The sequence below is a fragment of the Fopius arisanus genome, unplaced genomic scaffold, assembly GCF_000806365.1.
Source record: "Fopius arisanus strain USDA-PBARC FA_bdor unplaced genomic scaffold, ASM80636v1 scaffold00009, whole genome shotgun sequence".
NCBI lineage: Eukaryota > Metazoa > Arthropoda > Insecta > Hymenoptera > Braconidae > Fopius > Fopius arisanus.
The window spans coordinates 481,394-502,286 of NW_011887748.1; the positions used below are offsets into that span (position 1 = coordinate 481,394).

General features: G+C 34.2%; 1 protein-coding gene and 2 long non-coding RNA genes across 3 annotated transcripts; 2 read left to right on the forward strand and 1 right to left on the reverse strand.

Moving 5' to 3' along the window:
• On the forward strand, nt 1-7,987 carry LOC105274019 (uncharacterized). The gene is made up of 3 exons (XR_892969.1): nt 1-125; nt 7,198-7,387; nt 7,719-7,987. It is a non-coding gene; the product is annotated as an uncharacterized lncRNA (long non-coding RNA).
• Nucleotides 1,003-19,420, reverse strand: LOC105274018 (uncharacterized). Its single transcript, XR_892968.1, has 3 exons — nt 19,346-19,420; nt 1,369-1,457; nt 1,003-1,298 (listed from the first exon to the last, which is right to left on the reverse strand). It is a non-coding gene; the product is annotated as an uncharacterized lncRNA (long non-coding RNA).
• LOC105274016 (synaptic vesicle glycoprotein 2C) lies at nt 11,805-16,124 on the forward strand. Its single transcript, XM_011316805.1, has 11 exons — nt 11,805-12,162; nt 12,479-12,526; nt 12,591-12,752; nt 12,940-13,102; nt 13,594-13,715; nt 13,861-14,099; nt 14,352-14,678; nt 14,978-15,113; nt 15,204-15,363; nt 15,647-15,774; nt 15,862-16,124. The coding sequence occupies exons 1-11, from the start codon at nt 12,138-12,140 to the stop codon at nt 15,966-15,968; spliced, it is 1,617 nt and encodes a 538-aa protein (XP_011315107.1). The 5' UTR covers nt 11,805-12,137; the 3' UTR covers nt 15,969-16,124.
• Nucleotides 19,421-20,893: the final 1,473 nt, after the last annotated feature.

Here is a 20,893-nt window from a genome sequence, read left to right on the forward strand (position 1 = left end):
AGTAAATGGCATCGTGTGAACGACATGGCGATAAAAAGTTGGACTACAAAGGATAAAGGGAGTCCTCATGCTGGACTTGCATGCCGCAGATACATAGACTTGTATATAGACCACTGTATATACGGGTAAGTGAGCGTTTGCCTTTGCACGCGGAATTTTAATTGGCTATTTGTTTGCCACTGGATTTTAGACATCCACTGGGGCCATTGGCCATTGTTCTCATGCCAATAGAGCCGATCCTCCAGTGGTTCAAAAGCCATTCTTTATTTCACCCCAGTGGATATTCCTGTCTAGCTCGACTCAAGCAATTTTCCGAATTTTTATCGTCATCACTGCAGGGAGAGAAAAATTCAATGGAAATTACTAGGAGAAGAACGTCAAAATTACGGTTCGAACTGGAATCCGCGAGTGAAGTGATGTTCAATAAAAAGTGGGAGTTGGAATTGAAATTGGATGAATCGTCACGGGAATTTTACCATTTGTACCGTAAAAATTACCCACCAGTCTGATGACGTACCGCTGGGTTGACAAATCATTGCGTCATTTTTTCCCAACGATCGAGAAATTTTACGGAATAAAACGCAGACACAATACACCAGTTCATAAAAATCGTTGAATGTTCATGAATTGTTTATTTTTGAGGCACAACAAGTCGAGAATTTTCAGTGAGATCTTACTTGTTCGGGTAAAATTACGTGACAATTTCATACTTTCTTCAGTGACGAGCTTGAGAAATAACTTCAAGTTTCAGATTTATTTTCTCCCATTCCCATAAAACTATGCAAATAGTATAATTTTTCCTGAATATTTATAAAATATTAAACAAACATAAACATTTGATTTTTCCCGAATATCTGCTCCAGTATTTGTCCCCGTACACCCACACGCAGTTCTGTACTACTTTCCCGATAATATCAATTCCACAAGCATTAATAATATAAATTAACAAATGAATAATCTTAATAACAACCGAGTTGTAAAATGTGACAAAACTTTTATCAGTACTACTCCGTTATTTATATTATTATCATTGAGCTGGGGGAAGTAATTCCAATGATAATCCATGCTTTATCGATATTTTGCGATATAATGTACACACATAATGGTGGTATAATGTAGAAAGACGAGCGTTTCCCACCCGAGTTGAGGTGCACACGCATAAATAACAAACATCCGCACACTGGTGCACGTCTCTTTCGTTGGCTCTGGCATTTGCAACCTTCAACGCGGCTCCAATGGTCCAGCCCTCGAGGAACAAGGAGAATCCAGCATTTTACTTCCTAGACACTCACAGCTCGCTGAAATATCACGGTTAACTGGTATATCGTATGTACCGGTATGAACCGTGTATCCATGACTTTTACATACCCTATGTGCTATGTATTCCGTACAATAATCCCTTGGCATCGTCTCCCCCTGGACTGCCTCCCCCCGCAACGAAATATATATTAGAATATCTGGAACAACTTGGAAAATATTACAAGTTAAATATGAATTATTTAGGGTTACGTCAATTGCTGCAATTATTGATTTTTAATACACGCGTTTTTCGCGCGGAAATTCGCGCGGGAAATCTATATTTAAAAGTGACAGAATGGAGGAGTCAATTTTATATAGTTATTTAATTAGAAGAAAGTATGTGTATATAAAGTATATAAAGTATGTATAGTTATTTAATTAGAAGAAAGTACTTTGTAGCTACTGGATTCTATTAGTTATCGAATAAAATTCCTTGATGCTATAATAAAACATTATAAATTCGAAACTGGAGTTTCTAGATTCGCAAAAGGAGTTGATAAATCCTAGAAATCTTCTTCAACATAAAAAAAATGTCTCGCCTTAAAAAACGCATTTATTAATCCTCAGACATAATGATAAAATAAAAACTAGGAAAAAATCAAGGATTAAAAAAATTATCCTGATTATTCATTGGTAAAAATGAATTTATCTGGATTTATCTCTGTGTACAATTCACTTTTCCCAATCTCTCTCTTTCTAAAATATCCTCGACTTTCCGATTCAATGTAAATTTCAATTCCATTACAATTAAAACAATTTCCGAGAATTTCTCACCCAGTATTTGACCCAGAATTTCCATTACATCCCGCAATTTCCGGATTTTACCAATGCATCACAAACTTTTCAATTTCCCCGCGCATTGATTTATTCGTCTCATTTTTTTTTCTCACTTTATCGAGCAATTTTTTTGGTGGATGCACATCGGAAGGGGCGAGGCCGTTGTGCACAATTGTTTATGCCCGTGTCCCGCCCTATCGGGACGCATCGGATACACACACGCAACGCCATAAAAAAAGGGTGAAAAAAAAAGAAAGAGAGAGAGAAGAGGTGGAAAAAAGGGAGATACGCACTATAATGCCAGATGAAGGAGAGAAGAAGACACTGTGGCGTCATATCTCGAGGGATAGTCGAAACCACACACGGCCCATTCGTTACCGATGGTATGTACCCCCTTGTGTATCTCAGCTCATGGGGGACGTTCTCGTGGAATTTATATACTCGGGCTTCATTGTATACCATGTGCATCACGAGATTTATAATATCACCATTTTTACGGAAGAACCATTACTCTCCCTCCTCCCATGAAAATCTATTTTGAATTATTCGAGAAATTAGTACGGATACGCGAGAGCGCGGAGAGACAGATGATTGCAGCATTTTCGATTATTACAATTGCAATGTGTGCAATCATGCCAGTACTTTCTTCACTTGCGCATGCATTACACTCGGAAAGACTCCGAAAGGACTGTACTGGTAGAAAGATTATTTTAATTTCAGTCACAGTTTTATGAATTTATAATTATGGGAGGAATCGTTGAGTTTTAATTGAAAACGTTTTCTGAATTTATTATTCGTATTTGAAATTTGGAGCGTTGAGGTTTTGATGGATTTTTTTATGAAGTGTGATTGACTTTTCGATTGATTGGAAATCTAGAGAAGTTAATGACTAGGTTTTCAACAATTTCATTATTTTTCAGTGGAAAAAAGGGTAATTTTTTTAATTTAGTAAGGAAGTGAGACTGAGATGAGGTGACATGAGTATTAATTAAGTTTTTTAACAATATCTTCGAAACTAACGGATATATCGAAATTTTTATAATTACATTTGTTGTAGAACTAAATTCTCTCCACAAAAAAGGTCATGACAAAAATTTCGCCATCTTTCTTAGATTCTGAGATATTCATCAAAAACCAGTCAATATTCAAAGGCGGCGTATCTCCTTTCACCACTTCGCTTCTAAATAAAAAAAAATCCATAAAAAATCGTAGATATTCCCTACAATTAAATCTAGAGTGCACTCCATGGTGAAATCGATCCGGTGATTGATTATCCCGGAGGTAATTACTGAGAATGATTTTTAAGAGTTGGTAGTCTTTTTCATTACGATCAATTTCAAAACGAGAAATCTTTTCTTTCTCTGTGGCGATCTGAATGTGGAAAAGAAGCAATAATTGAGGGGGTTATGAAAAATGCTGGGTTTTTAATTTTTTTTTTCTATTTTTTGTATCGCACATGAGATTGCAAGAAGTGTCGTAAAGTTATGCTGCAGTCATTCGGCATATTATATGATGTACGTTATGTACATCCGTACATATCGAAGCCGGGGTGGTATGGGGCTCATAATACAAACCCTATACGTAATTACCGGATCGCAAGGAAGCTTTATGACCGCGTACACCTTGGGTTTTAATTTTCTCGAGGCGGACAGGGCACCGAGAAAGAGAAATTGCGAGAGAATGAGAAAAGAGGCCACGAGCAAGATACAATTCTCCTCGTACTTCAGATGAAAAACCATTTCTAAATAATAGAAATACCGCAATTAATCAAAATTGTTCACCGAACTCGTGATGCGCAAAAAATTCAATTAGACGGGGAGAAGAATCTCATGGAAATTACCAGAAAAAGAACGTTAAAATTACGGTTCGAACTGTAATCCGCGAGCGAAGTGAAGTTCAATAAAAAGTGGTAGTTGGAATAGAAATTGGACGAATCGTCACGGGAATTATACCGTTTGTACCGTAAAAATTACCCACCGGTCTGATGACGTACCGCTGGGTTGACAAGTCATTGCGTCATTTTTTCCCAACGATTGAGAAATTTTACGGAATAAAACGCAGACATAATACACTAGCCTCATAAAAATCGTTGAATGTTCATGAATCGTTTATTTTTGAGGCACAAGTCGAGAATTTTCAGTGAGATCTTACTTATTCGGGTAAAATTACGCGACAATTTCATCCTTTTTTCAGTGATGAACTTGAGAAATAACTGAACGTTTCAGAGTTATTTACTTCCATTCCCATAAAACCCCGAAAAACTATTCCTCATTTCAAATTATGCGAATCGTTCCGTAATTTTTACTGAATATTTCTCTCCGTGCATGCCGCAAATTTCTTATCCACCATAATTATTCATATCACATTATTTAATATCAGTTAATTCCATTTGTATTTGCAGAGATAAATAAATGGTCCCATATAAAGTCCCGCGCAAAATTCGAAGTGTTCGGAGTGCATAAAATGCGAATTGTGGGAAATCTAGTCACGGGTTTGGCGTCATTTTTTCTCTGTGAAAAGTCCTTCGATTCTGTGAATTTCATTTAAATAAGAAATAAAAATGGCGGTGTTTATATACATATATAGGAGCCACCGTGGACGCACAGTAAATCCTTAGCGGCGAACAAAAGAGACACCAAGCAATATCAAGTGGCACTGACTACTCTCTCGATCTCCACCATTTATTTTCGTGCTTCGAGATATCGCTGGTTTTTTACCTTCTTTCATGTTAAAGGAATACAATGCAGGGACATCAATCTAATGAAAATTTTATACCCCTGTGAGCACATCCTCCGAGAATTCGTGGGCTAGATAATCATTCCTAGACTACAAAGCCAATTCAATGAACTTCAATTAAATCATTATGAAATTTCAGACAGAGCGAGAGAGATACCCTGAAAATTTAATTAATCACCAGAATTTTAGTTAATTTATCTCGATTTATAATTTGTGAATATAATGTGAATTTTTACTGTCGAATTGCAGATTTTTATTTAAATTAATTATTTCAGGATTTTTTCTTTTCGGAAATCGCTTTTACTTCTATTTCTATAAAAAATTTAAACGATTTTTGAAACATAATTATGAGTTATTAATAATTTATTTATAATTATGACAATTCGAAATTTCTCACAACGCACATCAAGCTGTTATAATTAATTTAAAAAATCGTAGAAAAATCGGATGAACTCAAAATGTTGCTATTCTTCTGGAATTCCTACAAAAAAATAAATACCCACAACAACGCGAGGAAAACTTCACAAATGATTCTCCCACAATTACTCGCAAAATCATTCCATCCCATCCATCAATTAAACAATCCATAAATTATAACAATTCCAAATAACCTGATACGAAAAAACATGATTACATAATATAAAAAATTGAAAAAAAAAATCCCCCCCAAATAAATAATCCATATCAGTACCAACTAAATACTTATTGACCGACAAGAATGCGAAATATAAAAATCTCAACAATTTCTGTGTACCTAACCCGTCCATAATTTATCACATAAACGATAAAATATTGACGATCAGCGGATAGCAGCCTCCCCTTCGCCTAGTATATTCCACCATTAACCATTAGCATTTATATGAATTCTGAATAACCGTTGGGATGAGACGTGTGTGGATAGCGGAATAAAATAGTTAAAAATTTTCAGTAAATCCATACCCGATATAAAAGAAGGAAAATGTATAAAGAGGAAGCGATCGAGTGGATCGGCACAAAGCCCGAGGAATACCAGTATAAAGAGGTGAAAAAGGGATAAAGATGGAGAGAGCTATCGCTCGGAGATGAATTATGTTAAACGCCTGTAAATACATGTATGCCAATGTGCAATGTTGGGTTTAAAAGAGGGATGCATATTCTCAGTCACAAGACACCGCGTACCATTCATCTTATCGATTTATATTAAATCGCCTCGGCAATGACCTGACATACGCTCTAAACTCCACAGCATAGACCACCAGTTCATTTTCTTGTCTCTCTTACATTTTTTTATTGAAAATGTATATCGTCCCTTGACGTAACTTTTCGTTTTGTTTTTTCCATCATCTTTTTATGGTATATATGTATGTACTTTTTCGGACACAAAATGTCCTCAAAAACTGCTGTGATGTTACCAAATATGTGTAAAGAGCCTAATCGGCTATATATGGATAAATAAATAATAATAATATATCGTCCCTTGACTATCGTATCGTACGCTCCAACCATCGACTCTTGAATTTTTATATAAATATAAAATAATAAATAAATTCTCCCCTCAATCAATTAACTATTGCAATATCGTAATCATTATTTAATTATTAATCGAATTATTAATTATTATTATTATTAATTGAAGAGACAAACGTGGAATTCCATTTTTATTTAGAGTCTACGTATTAATAATAATTTTTGTCCGTTAATTAAATAGGGTATTCACACTAGTTATCGTGAAAAATAATCATTATGTACATGTAACAATTAAATAAATATTTCATTCGATAATGTCAACATTACTGATTAATGCCCTCTTTTTATTTTTATTAAATTGATTATTAATTGAAAATTTATTATTTATTTTCGTATGGATTATTGTTCCGTTGGATTTTTAATGTTTATTATTATTGTTTTCATTTTAAAAAAGATAAAAGAGGGAAAATGAAAAAATGGAAAAATGGAAAAATGGAATGAAATGGAAAAAATGATGAGAAATCACGGAAAATCAACAAAAATCCAATGCCCTATGTGAAAATGCATAAACATATGTACATCGATTGGCAAGTGCAGTGATAAAAGAGGGTACAAATAAAATATGAGAATGAGAGAAAAAAGTAGGTTGAATGCATAACGCATGGCATAATGCAGAAACTCTGGGGTCTCTGGTGATTTATACAGAATCATATCTCAATCCGAATGTCTTCATTTTTAACGCACAACTGCGGTGCCGTTTTACCCCCTTGTACTTTCTTCTTCATATCCGGGCATGACACACACCGCCGGCAACGATGAGATAAAATAAAAGAAAATTAATGAAAAAAAAAGGGGGGGGGGGCCCAGGGTTTTGAGATAACTCACTTCATCTTTTTCTCTATTTATTAATCTCTCCCTCTGACTCACTGTGAATTTCAGGAAGAAGCAGTTTAATTTCAACCAGCCGAGTCTCTCGCACTTGCAGAGTGGACACAGCAAACAAATGGAGGAATGAAAGAATGAGTTGAGAAAAAATAAATATTAAAAGTGAGTGAAGTGCCTTGGAGGGCCTACGCAGTTTTCAACTCGTACTCTGGGGGATACACCAATGATGGAGAATTTTGCTACGGTGAATATATATTGCAGCAATATGTGTGGGATGATGAAATTTTCGACGACTTGTGGTTTTCTTCAGGGGGGTTATATTTATTTGACAGTCACAGCAACTTCATCTGTCTCGAGAGAACATCGAGTTAAATTTTTATATCAACTTGGACTTTTTGGAGATGAGATTGAGATTCTGGAAACTCATTTTCAATAGATCCTTAATGTTCACCAGTCTCTGACGTTTTACCGGCACAAGCTTCTTCTTCTTCTTCATTTTTTAAATTCTTTTCTTTTGCCTCTATCTCTTCAGCTCCTCTTCGTGTACTTATGATTTTTTTTCTGGCATTTTCAAGAGCACCGGAGTCATCACGTGGTGCTGTGTCTAGGCGCTTCCTCTTCAGTCGAGGACTTTCCGAGTGGATCCACCACTCATCATTGCACAATCAGACGTCTTTCGTGGACTTGTGAGGACCACCAGTCCAGTCATTAATCGTCAAGAACGTTCGTTAGTTTTCTGGAATTTTTTATGCACTTTTGGTATTTATTGTGTCTCGTTATGTTAATTTAATTGGAAGGTTAAATTAAAAGTCATTCTAAGAAATCAGGAAATTACTGGCATACACTGTTGAATTTTTTTTCAATAGCGAAATTGTTGTAAAAAATGAGTTTTCTGTATTTATTATTAATAATATTATTCTATAGTGCACAGAAATATTTTATATTTCATCTAAATATATTCGATTTTCGATGAATATCGATGAGAAATCGATTTTCACACGATTCTAATAACAATTATGAATTATAATATTTATATTAGGTATGTAAACACTATATAGTATATAAGATATTTAAATAAGGTATAAAATATAATTGTTTCAAGTATTTATTCTGTTAAATTCTGAAATTTGTCTTTCGCTTGTCAAAAAAAGACATAATTTCTCTCTTTATAAAAGTCCATAAAATTATTTTCAACACTTTATTGACGAATGCAGACTTTGACAGTGATCCAAGATTTACAGGTGTGTAAACCGTGTCCTGAAAAGACAGGGGGGTAAAAATGATTACCCCTGAAGCCAATGGCTGGGTGTTAAAATTCGAAGATAAATTATCTTTGATTACATTCGGAAGGAGTCCCAGGGTAGAGGTTTAGTGGAGAAATATATAAAGAAAAATTCTGAAGATAGTGCGAAAGGGAGGGATTGCTGCAAAGGGCACCGTCCAGGCATTAAACGTCACTCGGTTCCATCGTAAACCAAAAGCTCATGCTGACCACCGGTCAACGCACCTATTTGCGCTACACAACTGCACCTTCAACTCTTCTCTACCAACTATTCGCAGATAAAATCCTCTCCCCAGTGGGAATGCATACCTCTATAACTCGACAGATTCACGCGAGTTATGCCGAATAAAACGCATGCACTCAGAGAAAAATTCAGTCAATTTCTTTAAAATACTCTCTTGAAACTAACAAATAAAATGAATTAATTCATTGCGAGTCCTGAATATTGAATCGAATCAATTTGTTTAAAACAATTTGTTGTTGAAGAATTCAAATGTGAAATTCTGTAGCAAAGTGGTAAATTAGAACAAGTGCATTTTTTTCGCGGCCGATTTTTAGCCGATATCTCGATATTGAGGAGAGATACCAATTTTTTTATGGATATCTTTTTTGTAGCTCTCATCTTTTTCTGTATAAAATGTTCATATAAAAAATTCGCTCAGATCCTTCAATTCCGAGATATTGACAAAAAACCTGACCTCGAAAAAAATGCACTTATCCTAGTCTACCACTTCGTTACTGAATTAGCATTTGTTAATTAATAACTAATTAATCATAGATTATGCCTTCAACTTCAACACATAGCCAATTTTTCCTGCATTGTTGTTAATAAAAAATACAAATTTGTTCCAATAAAATATAATAACAAATTATTACACTTATTTAATTATTCCTTTGAGGTCATCGATCCGGGGCTGACAAAAAAAGTCAGAAGAGGGAGAAGAAGATAAAAATAATCATCTTGAAATAATAAAATGTTACATGATGCTGTTAATTAAGCGCGATGGATACCTTATGCGAACGAGCAATGGCTAGAGTCAATCGTGCCAATCGACGCTCTCCCTTGATAAAAATTCCACAGATTCTTTCCAGTCCCTCGGATTACAGGTACTCAATACCTAATGCATCGCATACAAAAGGTGTCTCCCAGGATAAATAAATAAAAAAAATATAAATCGCCAGTGTAAAAAGGTAATCGTCGTTTTTCTGGTCGTAATGAAATGCACTACAAACTAAATAAACAAGTACGTCGGGGCATTATATACTGCTTCATTGAATCCCTATGTATTTTCTATCCATGTATCAATATACGTATAATAGGGAGAGTGAATTTATCCTGGCCAAGGTGGACATTTATAAATGTATTTTGCTGAGTGTGAATAAGTTGCAGGTGACCAACGCACAATGGTGAGTCACTTTGCAATAATTTTGAGCTGTCGTTATTTTTTTATGGATTACAGAGAATAAATGTTTAGTTGAATCTTTAAAAATTCAACTATCACATTGTGGTAAAAAGTTAATTGATTTGAGTAATCATCGATCATTAGCGAAATGAATTATTCAAGACAGCAAAAAATCGACACAATATTCACACATTGTCGATATATTATTGATTTTCCTTCTGTATTAATGACGCATTAAGTGTCTATCGAATAATAATTATTTAAGAGCATCTGTGGCTAGTTTTCTTTCGACATAATTGGGGCAATTATTTTCTGATTATTACTGACGTGCTTCTGATTTTTTATTAAATATTGAGATTTGTTTCGTTGATTGCGGTTTCGCAATTGCACTGATCTGACAGCCTGACAAACTTTACAAAGTTGATTTATTAATTCATATATTTTAACTGCCTGGAATTGTGACATGTTATGAACTTCGTCTTATCGCCTAATAGTGCGGCAATCGCTATTTGTAAATACTGGAATGGAAAACAAAAAGTACGAGTTCTTCGTGAAAAGTGAATTGTGTCAGCCAGAGAAAGTGTAATTGAAAGTGTATTCTAATATTCATAATTATTCTAATCAAATATTTTACGCGATAATTTAAAAAAATACAAATGGCAAATAAAAATATTATTTGTCTAATTGTTTTTACATTTTTACAACTCTGACAAAACGAGATATTTTTATTATTTTTAATATTTAATTGTTGTACTTGAGGTAGTCACGTATGTTAAATAATAGAAATAATTTACAAGTAATTTCTCTCGAATATTTACGCCAGGATTAAATAATTTCTTCAGACTGTTTTTTATTCCTCAAGGCTGAAGTTCAATGAAGTTGGTAATGAATAATTGTCGCCATGAGTTGACACGCAATGCTAGTGATCTCAGTAGATTTGCATTTTTTACTTAACCAGTTGATTAGTCGATCAGAAGCATCATACCCAGCAATTAAATATCTAGACATGCGCTTTGAATATCATTAATATAGTGTAAGACAATACCAGGAAACTTGCCAAGTATTATAACACAGCGAGTCGTATTCGTGGATGAGCAATAAATTGACTTGATTGAAAATTGTGCCAAGCAATCTGAAGATGAGAAAAATGATGAATGAAGGCCAGCGAGAATTAACTAGTTTCCCATCAATCTTGTTTATTCAAATAACAATTATATCGAGTGCAATTGATTTTTGTTATTGTAAAACCAAAGAAGATTTTTAGAGTTCAAACGGTAATTGAGGAATTTATTTATTGACAAGTGTTTGGTGGAAATTCAAACAAATATTTATTTTATTAACGAACCTTTGAGTTTATGAAGTTCAGAAATTCGCAAACTGAATATTGAGTTGTTTTCCACTTATCATTCGACCAGATCTGCAATTAATAATGATAACCGCTACATGAAACTCAAAATATTCATTTATTCGTGGAGATGTTGATAGACTTGATGAATCATTTTACAGATTTACTCAGAATGTTGTATAATTTTAAACGTTGGGAAATGACGCGTTAACCATTTACACAACATTTCTCTTCATTTATCATGTACATGAGGAAAAAACACGCGAATCGTTATTATTCTTTTCTCCACCGCGAAAATTGCGTTTGAAAAGACGATGCGATGAATTATAAAGAAATAAGAGATATTTCTTCAATCGCCAGAAATAATCCGTTGCATTTGATAAATTTTTAATTAATTAATGGCATATAAAAAAATATCATTCTGCTGAATTATTTATGTGCACACTCCCTTTTTTTTATTCAACAAAAGGGGAGTAAAGTGCGACTTATAATCTCTAGTCTCATGATTTTTTAATTAACGTTCTTAAAATTTTTTCTTCACCTTAATTAATATACAGACGCTCCCTTTTTTGTTTTATTCATAAAATTTGGGAATCCGGAAAAGTGGAAAACCAGGAAAGTCCACGGGGATAATTAGCGTGATGAAACGATACTCAGATTGTCTCGAGGAAAAATCTCATACGGGGAATGAAAAATTGTGCCGCCTATCGAAAGTCTAGTCTTCATAACGTCTCGTATCGTACACCAACGCACGTCTTATCATTCAAGCTCCGAAAAATAAATTATCGATAATCAGTGTATCATAGTTATAGTTTGAAATGACACTGACAGCATCCATTCGTATTAATTTCATCATGCGAGTGCTCCCAAGTTTTCAAGTATAAAATATTTTCTCCCCAAATTTATTCTTATATTTTATACTCTTTGATAAATATTAATCAGTCAGTGCGGAAAATCAATTGCAATGACTTTCGAAGAACAACCTAATGGTGAGTGCCCAGAAATAATTTTTAAGACACATCTAGAGTCTAAAAATGACAATAAAATTGATATAACATTCTCCTGGAAATTCGTAAATTAAAATTGTTCACTTGCAATTAATTTTTTTGTTAGAACTACACAATTTTTATTGACGTTTACAATTTTCCAATTGCCAATAAATAATCCCTGAAAATCCTCACATTTTATTTAAAAAACGTAATCCTCCCACAATTCTATAATAAATTATTCTGTAAATTACTCTCCGCCCGAAAAAACAACTTCAATGAAATAAAAAAAATGTTCAAAATGTATATTCGTCTCTAGATGCCTTGTCAAAGGAGCGATCCATCGATACAGCAATCGAGCTAGCAGGTATTGTACCAAAAATCGATAATAAAAGGATAATCGAAGCAATAATTAAACAATTCCTTGACAGGAACCGGAAGGTTCACCAAAAAAGTCGTGGCGATAGGTGCATTAATCGTCCTAAATGCATCATTCGTGACGACCAGTATAAGTCTGATATTCCCAGCAGCTTCTTGCGATTTTAATTTAAGTACCCTAGACCAGGGAGTAATAACAGCAACACCTCTTCTAGGTAAGAAAAGTATTAAAAATTCTAGATAATCAATCAATCGAATAATAAAGTTTTCTATTTTTGGCTACACGTGTGTTTGCATGTTCTGAGGCTAGTGATCCGTCTCATCGACGATTTCTATTTACTATACCTCATTTGCTTAAGATAAAACGAAATAATTTTATTCACACATGTGTTTTTACTTCAGGTATGATTTTTGGGTCCTATTTCTACGGGTGTCTGGCTGATTTGAGTGGACGAAGAAAGGCCCTGATTGTTACTCTATTCTCACAGGGATTATTCGAGGCTCTATCAGCTATTGTATCGAATTACTGGGGATTCTTGGCTTTTAAATTCCTCAGTGGATTTTCGTATGTTTCTAGGATACTCTGCCTGCTTCGACTGAATTTTTTAATAGAAAATCTAGGGAATTCGATGGAAAACTCGACTGGATTTCCATTTAACTTTCCGGCTTTTCTCTTTCAGTAAGACTAAGGGCATAATCGAACAAATCAATAGAATTCCATTTTAATATTTCTATTCTACTTTAATTTATAATTATAATTCATTCTGCTGAGATATTTCACTCGTCAATTTTTTCCGCTCAAATTTCCTGAAACCCGATTTTTTATTTTTGTTATGAAATAAAAAAAATGAGTAAGACTTTGAGGTGTAGAAATTCTACTGGAAATATATCGAAATTTTATTTAGTTAATGTTTTTTATTGGAGATTTTTAAGTGATTTGTTAGCAACAAATGGAAAGTTCAATTGAAATCCAAAAGAATTCTCTAAAGAATTCGTTAGGTTCTTCTATTAAATTTGTTTTTTCATTTAAATTATTCAATTTTTTTATGTAATTAGACTGATTGCACAAAATGGAGTGGGATACCCGTATGTCGGCGAATGTTTACCACCGAAATTAAGATGCAAAGTACTTTGTGCTTTAGAAGTCGCGTGGATAGTGGGAACAATGGTGTTACCAGGTACTTTTATATAATTGTTTATATTTAAAGTACCTCAGCTTTCAAAAATTCGATTTCAGCAATCAAATTTAATTTGGTTATACCGCTGATTCGATTGAAAGATGGAAAACTCGTAGGCAATTTTTAATTAACAATTTGATTTCAGGTTTTGCTTGGGCAATTATTCCTATAGATTTAACTTACACAACTGATTTTTTTTTCTTCCATTCGTGGAGTCTTTTTGTTATATTGTACTCTCTACTTGCGCCGGGTTTGGCACTTTGGCTATTGACTTTTCCTGAATCCCCGAAGTATCTCGCCGATATTGGAGAAGATGCAAAACTTACTAGAGCACTTGAAGTTATGCATACAGAAAACACTGGGAAACCATTCAATGAATATCTCGTACGTACTTTTCTTTCTTTAATTCTTTCTGATATTTCTAATTCTTCTCTGAAAATTTCTAGGAATTTCGTCATTTCATGTTCAGAATTTCATTAAAAAATCCGTGAGAAAAGTAAATAAATTAAAACAAATCAAATAAATGCACCTTCAGCTTCAACAATGAAATTAATTTAAATTAAATAAATTTTCAATTTGCGTATCTTTAATTCTGGTTGGAGAAGGATTTGCAATTGATAAATAAAAATTTTACAGGACGCCTTAACGAAACACGATCTCCGTGAGTTTCGCGCACGTTTGGAGGCTCGGGAGAGCAGAAACCATTTTCTTTCTAAATCCGAGAGAACCGGACAGATGTGCAAAGAAATTTTATCAAACACCGCAAAATTATTGAGACCACCATTTTTTAAACAAACTGCATTTATCTGTGCACTGCAATTCTGCATCGGTTCAACGTATTTTTCCTTCACTCTGTGGTTCCCAGAATTAGTTCGAAGATTGGAGAACTTCGAGTCCATGTTCCCAGGAGAATCTGCCTGGATCTGCAGTGTTGTACCTAATGAAGTCCCCACAAACTTAACGGTAAACAATTCCCCAATTAATAATAATTTATCAACATTTCAGTAACGGAGTGGTAAAAGCCACTTGTGACTATCGACGAGTTTTCGGTGAATATCTCAGAATCTAAAGAAGATAGCCGGATTTTCGTCATAACATTTTTTGCGGAGAAAACTTAGTTCTATAATAAATATAATTACAAAAATTTCGGTATCTCCCTTAGTTTCGGAGATATCTTTAAAAAATCGACTCAGAGATAAATCAACAATTTTGTTATTGATTCCTTTTCGCAATTCAAAGTGATCTTTTATTTTGCTCTGCAGGTTAAAGCGGTGGAATGTTCACCAGAAATTCCAATGAATGTTTACATGCATACATTAATTATTAACATTGCTTGTTTACCAACAAATATTCTGGTGCCACTTTGCATAGAAAAACTCGGATACAAATTCTTCATTGGTAAATCTTCAGATATATTATCAGAAAATTCCGCATCACCCGATGTTTTATGAAACTTAATAAATAAATTATGATTCTCTTTTTTTGCAGTAACATACAACGCAGGTGCATTCTTCATCACGGCGGGATTATTTTTCGTGCGATCATCAACGCAAAATCTCATTTTATCCGCATTTTATGAAGCTTTCACCTCAGTTGGTTTAGCCCTGGTTTTAGTAGTTATTACGGAATTATATCCCACGCAGATCAGGTAAGTTACACCAATAAATACCGCCGACCTCTCATTTCTCGTTATTTTCGTAATTAAGTACTAAAAACATAAAACGGTCAATCTTCAATGGATATCTCCGAATTGAGAGCTCCTATCAAAATTTTTATAATAATCTTTTTTGCGCAGCTGATGTAGAGCTACAAAAAAGGTCATTATGAAAAATGCGCTATCTCTATCTGATTCGGAGAAATTCCTGGATAAATCGAAGAAATCGGATTTGGGTTGGAAAATTAAAAGTTGTCAATTTTTTTTTTCATTCTAGAGCAACAGCTTCGGCATTTGGCATGTTGATGGGCAGGATAGGTGGAGTCTTCGGAAATCTATTGATTGGTTATTTGATTGATAAATACTGCGGCTCCTTCGTCGTAATTACTATGGCTCAACTCTTAGGTGATTACGTATAATCCGTAGCCTTAAGATTTCAGTATTTTTTCTCATGAATACATTACTAACTCGTCTGTTCAATTTACTTCGCAGTTTGTGTCATCATCGGTTTTATACTGCCGGTAAAAGGAGAGAAAAAGAAAACAGTACCTGAAATTAGCGTACCATCTGTGTACAGAATAGACAACACGTACCTCTAGCTGATTATCAACAGTAATATATAAATTCAAATGGATCTCCATTACATCATAGTATTTTTTTAATTTTTCAAGGAATCAATCTTGAAAACTTCCGCCTAGTTTGTCATATCAATCACTCAATTTTAAATTATCAATAAAATACTATTTTTTCATCGACTCCACGAAGAACGGTTTTTCCCCTCGAGTTGAGAGATCAATTACTGCTGTACTAATGATTAATCTTGATCAACGATTATTGATTAGGATTAAAATTAATGGTGTCTAGGAAGAATTATCTCTGTTTTTCAGGGATTTTAGGGAAAAATATTGCTGGAGAATAGATTGAGAAATAATAGAGGATCTTTATCATTCTGGAATTTAATACAAGTACTCATCATCCTGAGATATAAATCATAATACAGAATTCCGATGGTTCGAGTACCTGTACTAAATTTCCTTTGTCCTTTATCTTTCAGTGAATTCTCATGATACCCTTGCGAATACCTTCCCTTGAGACACCCGATCCCACAAAAAAAGTCAAGATTATAAACAAGAATTATTTTACAATTAAACGAGGTGCGCCGGGCAGCGATAAATAATCCGGGTGTGTTTATATACGTGACGTAGGGAAACCCGTGTGCATGGGGTCATCGTCGGAGCAACCCGACACCAAGCTGCTGGTCATTCATAAAATCCTCCTGTTTCATCGATCAACTCGATGCGTTATCCCATGTGAGAATTAATAAATTAATTAATCCACCAATGAACAATGTTATATTCAACATTAAACAATATTTATGGTAGGACCACGGCACATTTCCACATTTCCACATTTCCACATTTCCACATTTTCTATGATCACTTAAACTATATCATTGAACCTCAATTTGTTATTAACAATACACTTTGCACTGGAAATAGTTTTTTCGTGTTAGAAAAAATATAAAATTCATTAATTTAAATATAAATAAAATATATTATAATAAATAAAATTTATTAATCGATGGACTAATGATATTATTGTTAACATTAAAGAATATTTATTCATGTTACATATTTACATTATTTATAATGAACTCCAAAAATTATTCTCATCCCACGAGAAAAATAATTTCATTTCTCATGAACAGTTAAAAAAAATTGTAAAATTAATGTTAAATTGTTTCGACAAAAGGATTTCATGTCAGACTTTCGGATTCTGTTGAGGAACTTACCGAATGTTTATCCAACTTTTTCCATTTATCCCCCATACACGTCGCGCGTTAAGAAAAAACCGCAGAACATCGTGAGTAAATCCCGAGCCATTACAAGCTGTAAAAAAAAAAGTCAGTGGTAGCATTAGATCTCGGTACATCAAGTATTTTCCATGACTCCCACACAATGGCGGTGATATTCTCCCATTGAAAATAGTGCGCCAATTCTGTGTGAAGAAATAAACCACACAGAGCTAGTTTGAGAGTGAAACCCCTAGTTAACCACGAGAATAGTGTATTTCAATCTTGATGATGGCTATTGAGCTCGAGTGTGTGTGCAGTGATCAGAGATATTGCCGTCGAATCGGCAGCTATTAGACCGTGGATTTACCACTGAGATTACAGCCTCAAGTGAACGAAGTCTCATGCCGCTGCTTGGAAAAGAAGATGAGGATATCGTAGGTGTGATCAGAAGGCGTCGGGGAATGCCTTTGGCTTTTCAAAATCCCCAGGAAAAACGAGAGACCAACAGTCAACCCATTACCCTGAGTCATTCTTACCCTCGACGTGATTGTGTGTGAGAAATGTACTCTTACCTTCAAGTACTCCTCATTTTGCAATTGTTATTCTACATTTCACCAATTGTTCTCACTTTCATCTTTATTTCATTTTTATTCATTTATTTTTCATTTATTTATCAAATTTCATGATAATAATTCCTGATTTCAAATGATTTAAAGAGTCATTTTATTTCAATTCAGAATAACATTTTTTATGTAAATTTAATAAATAAATAAATAAAATCTAACAATAACAATATATTCAATATATTCTTCATGTAATTCCACAATAATTCATATATAATTCTATATAATATGAATAATATATTGAAATCCATTAATGAAAATTCATTCTGAAAGGATTATTTAAACTTATGTATAATTATTCAAATATTTATATATTTATATTATATTATATTACATTTCTTTAAAATTGAATTGAAATTATTCTCTTCGAAATCTAATATAACAGATAAATTTTATTAATGCAATTGTATTATTCATTAGAACAAAGTTATTGATTACTATCAATCGACTATTAATCCCTTATCAATGGAGTAGATCGTATATTCTCTTTATATCAATAACGAGCTCATAATTTCAACCTAAACTTCGATCTTAACATCTCATCTTCCCACCTTTATCTAAAAAATCAGGCGAGTAAATTCTCAGCCTCTCCGATTTACTGAGACTGTCGAGTCACTTGGAGTCACTTAATCATCAATTAATTAACCGCTTGCACTTCTCTAATTATCGCCGGCCACCTTTTCCAGGTGCGTCACCAGGTGATGGGTTTTCAGGGAAATTCACCAGAATCATTCACGATGAAAGATAAATAACTCAGGAAATAACAACAAATCACTGCCTCTCCATTTTTCTCTACATCAGGTTCGGGTAATAGTATGGAATATACCTGAGGCTCATAACTGTTGATTACACCGAATGATGGGGCGTGAAATTTCCACATTTTTACCTCACGTTTGGTGAGATAAAAAATCACAAAACAATTCACATAATCCGGAATGAGGAATTGTTTTTCGGTTGTTTATGCGGGTGGAAAAATAAATCTGAAACGTTTAGTTATTTCTCAAGTTCATCACTGAAAAAAGTATGAAATTGTCACGTAATTTTACCCGAAGAAGTACGATCTCATTGAAAATTCTCGACTTGTTGTGCCTCAAAAATAAACAATTCATGAACATTCAACAATTTTTATGAGGCTAGTGTGTTGTGTCTGCGTTTTATTCCGTAAAATTTCTCAATCGTTGGGAAAAAATGACGCAATGACTTGTCAACCCAGCGGTACGTCATCAGACTGGTGGGTAATTTTTACGGTGCAAATGGTAAAATTCACGTGACGATTCATCCAATTTTTATTCCAACTCCCACTTTTTATTGAACTTCACTTCGCTCGTAGATTATAATTCAAAAGGTAATTTTTACGTTCTTCTGGTAATTTTCATTGGATGTTTCTCTCTGTGAGGGGACAAGTTCCGGAAGTCTAAATGTTTCACTCACCGGCTTTATCAGGTACAATTTTTTGTCGCATTCTTCTCTACAAGAAGAGTAACAACGCTATGTGCAACACAATGCAAGTACTCTGTACACGGTGCAACGAGATAAGGATCGAGTAAGCTGTACTTACACATACGTGTATATTGTAGTCGGATGATTCAGGACTCTGTTGCACATCACAAATGTAAGGGCCAATGGAAAATATAAGGTACCCTATATTTTTTCGTTGTACTACCCTATAAAACGTACACCACTGACTTATTCACTCGAAATCGAATCTTTTCATCGTCCATTTTATTTTTCGAATCGCTGAAAAAATAAATAAAAAGATTACAAAAAAAAACACATGTTAATTTCCCTATGATCTATTTCTTCTGTAATTCGTTGAATTTAATTCATTATTTGAATCAATTAATTAATTCATCAATGAACAATTTTTTTGTGTTCCAAATTTTTTTTTATACTCTAGTGAAAATTTCGAATGCAATTTTCCAATAGCGCAGAAATAATTCAACATTTCATTCGTGACCCAACGATTGTAATCATTCCATTTTTTTTTTATCCCATCATGACCTAGAATCGTAGAAATTAATCTCATTTTAGAAACCGATGATTAATGTCACCGAGACTCTCAGCAACAAGAGTAAATCGCAGTGAAGTGAAAGTGGCATGACCCATCAACTCCATAACTGATCCTGAAAATCGAGCTGAACAGAGAAATCAGCGGTTGTTTAATTTAGAAATAAATTCCAGTGTTGCGGTAGAATAGCCAATATTCCATAAAAGGCTCATTATCTTTCCAAATGGAAGTGCTCATTGAGTGAATAAACTGGTACCACAGGGATGAGGCAGAACAACGAAGTAATTCCATGTAACATCGAGGCAGAAAAGGAGGAAAAAAATGGACAGATGATTGAGGAAAAAAAAAAAATAGTCTACGGAGGGACAAAGGCCGCACCTCTTGGGGATCATGAGGATGACTTTGGATCACACCATAATGCCCTCAATGGACCGAACAAGATACGCGTGACGAGCCACCGGTGCTAAGACACTTCAAAGCGAAAATGTTTTGTCTCATTCGGTTCTTACTATTAGCCACGCTTCATTCAGGAATTGAAAAAATGAATAAATAAAAAATGAGAGAGTGAAAGAAAAAAATAAGTTCTGCAGACGTTATCCCTCTTTGTTGCGAAAATTTCAGCGCTGAAAAGACGAAAATTGTTGGGGGGAAGATTCATGATGTGATACATAAGAGTGAACGTTGAAAGTAACAAGATCGAAACTTCTTGGGAAAGGGTGAGGGGGGACTACCGTTAATTTGAGGGATGTATACGATGGTAGAGGTTCCTCCAGGGATAATGACAGGGAGCCACTGGGGCATAATTTCACGCCACTGAAATCTAGAGTCTTCGCACGGTATTAGAGTCTGAAAAGTGGACGAGTGAAACCTCAATTTATTTTTCTCCGGGTGAAATCTCAATGGAATGGGATATCTTTTTTTTTTTTTTGAAAATTTGTCGAACATTCTGTCGCTAAGGGGTGGGGTAGGATAAGTGAATTCTTATCGAGGCCAGTTTTTTGCCGATTTCTCGAGATTGAAGGAACATAGCGGATTTTTTGCGTGAACGTTTTTTATAGGAAATGACGAGAGCTGTAAAAAAGGTTATTATGAAAATAT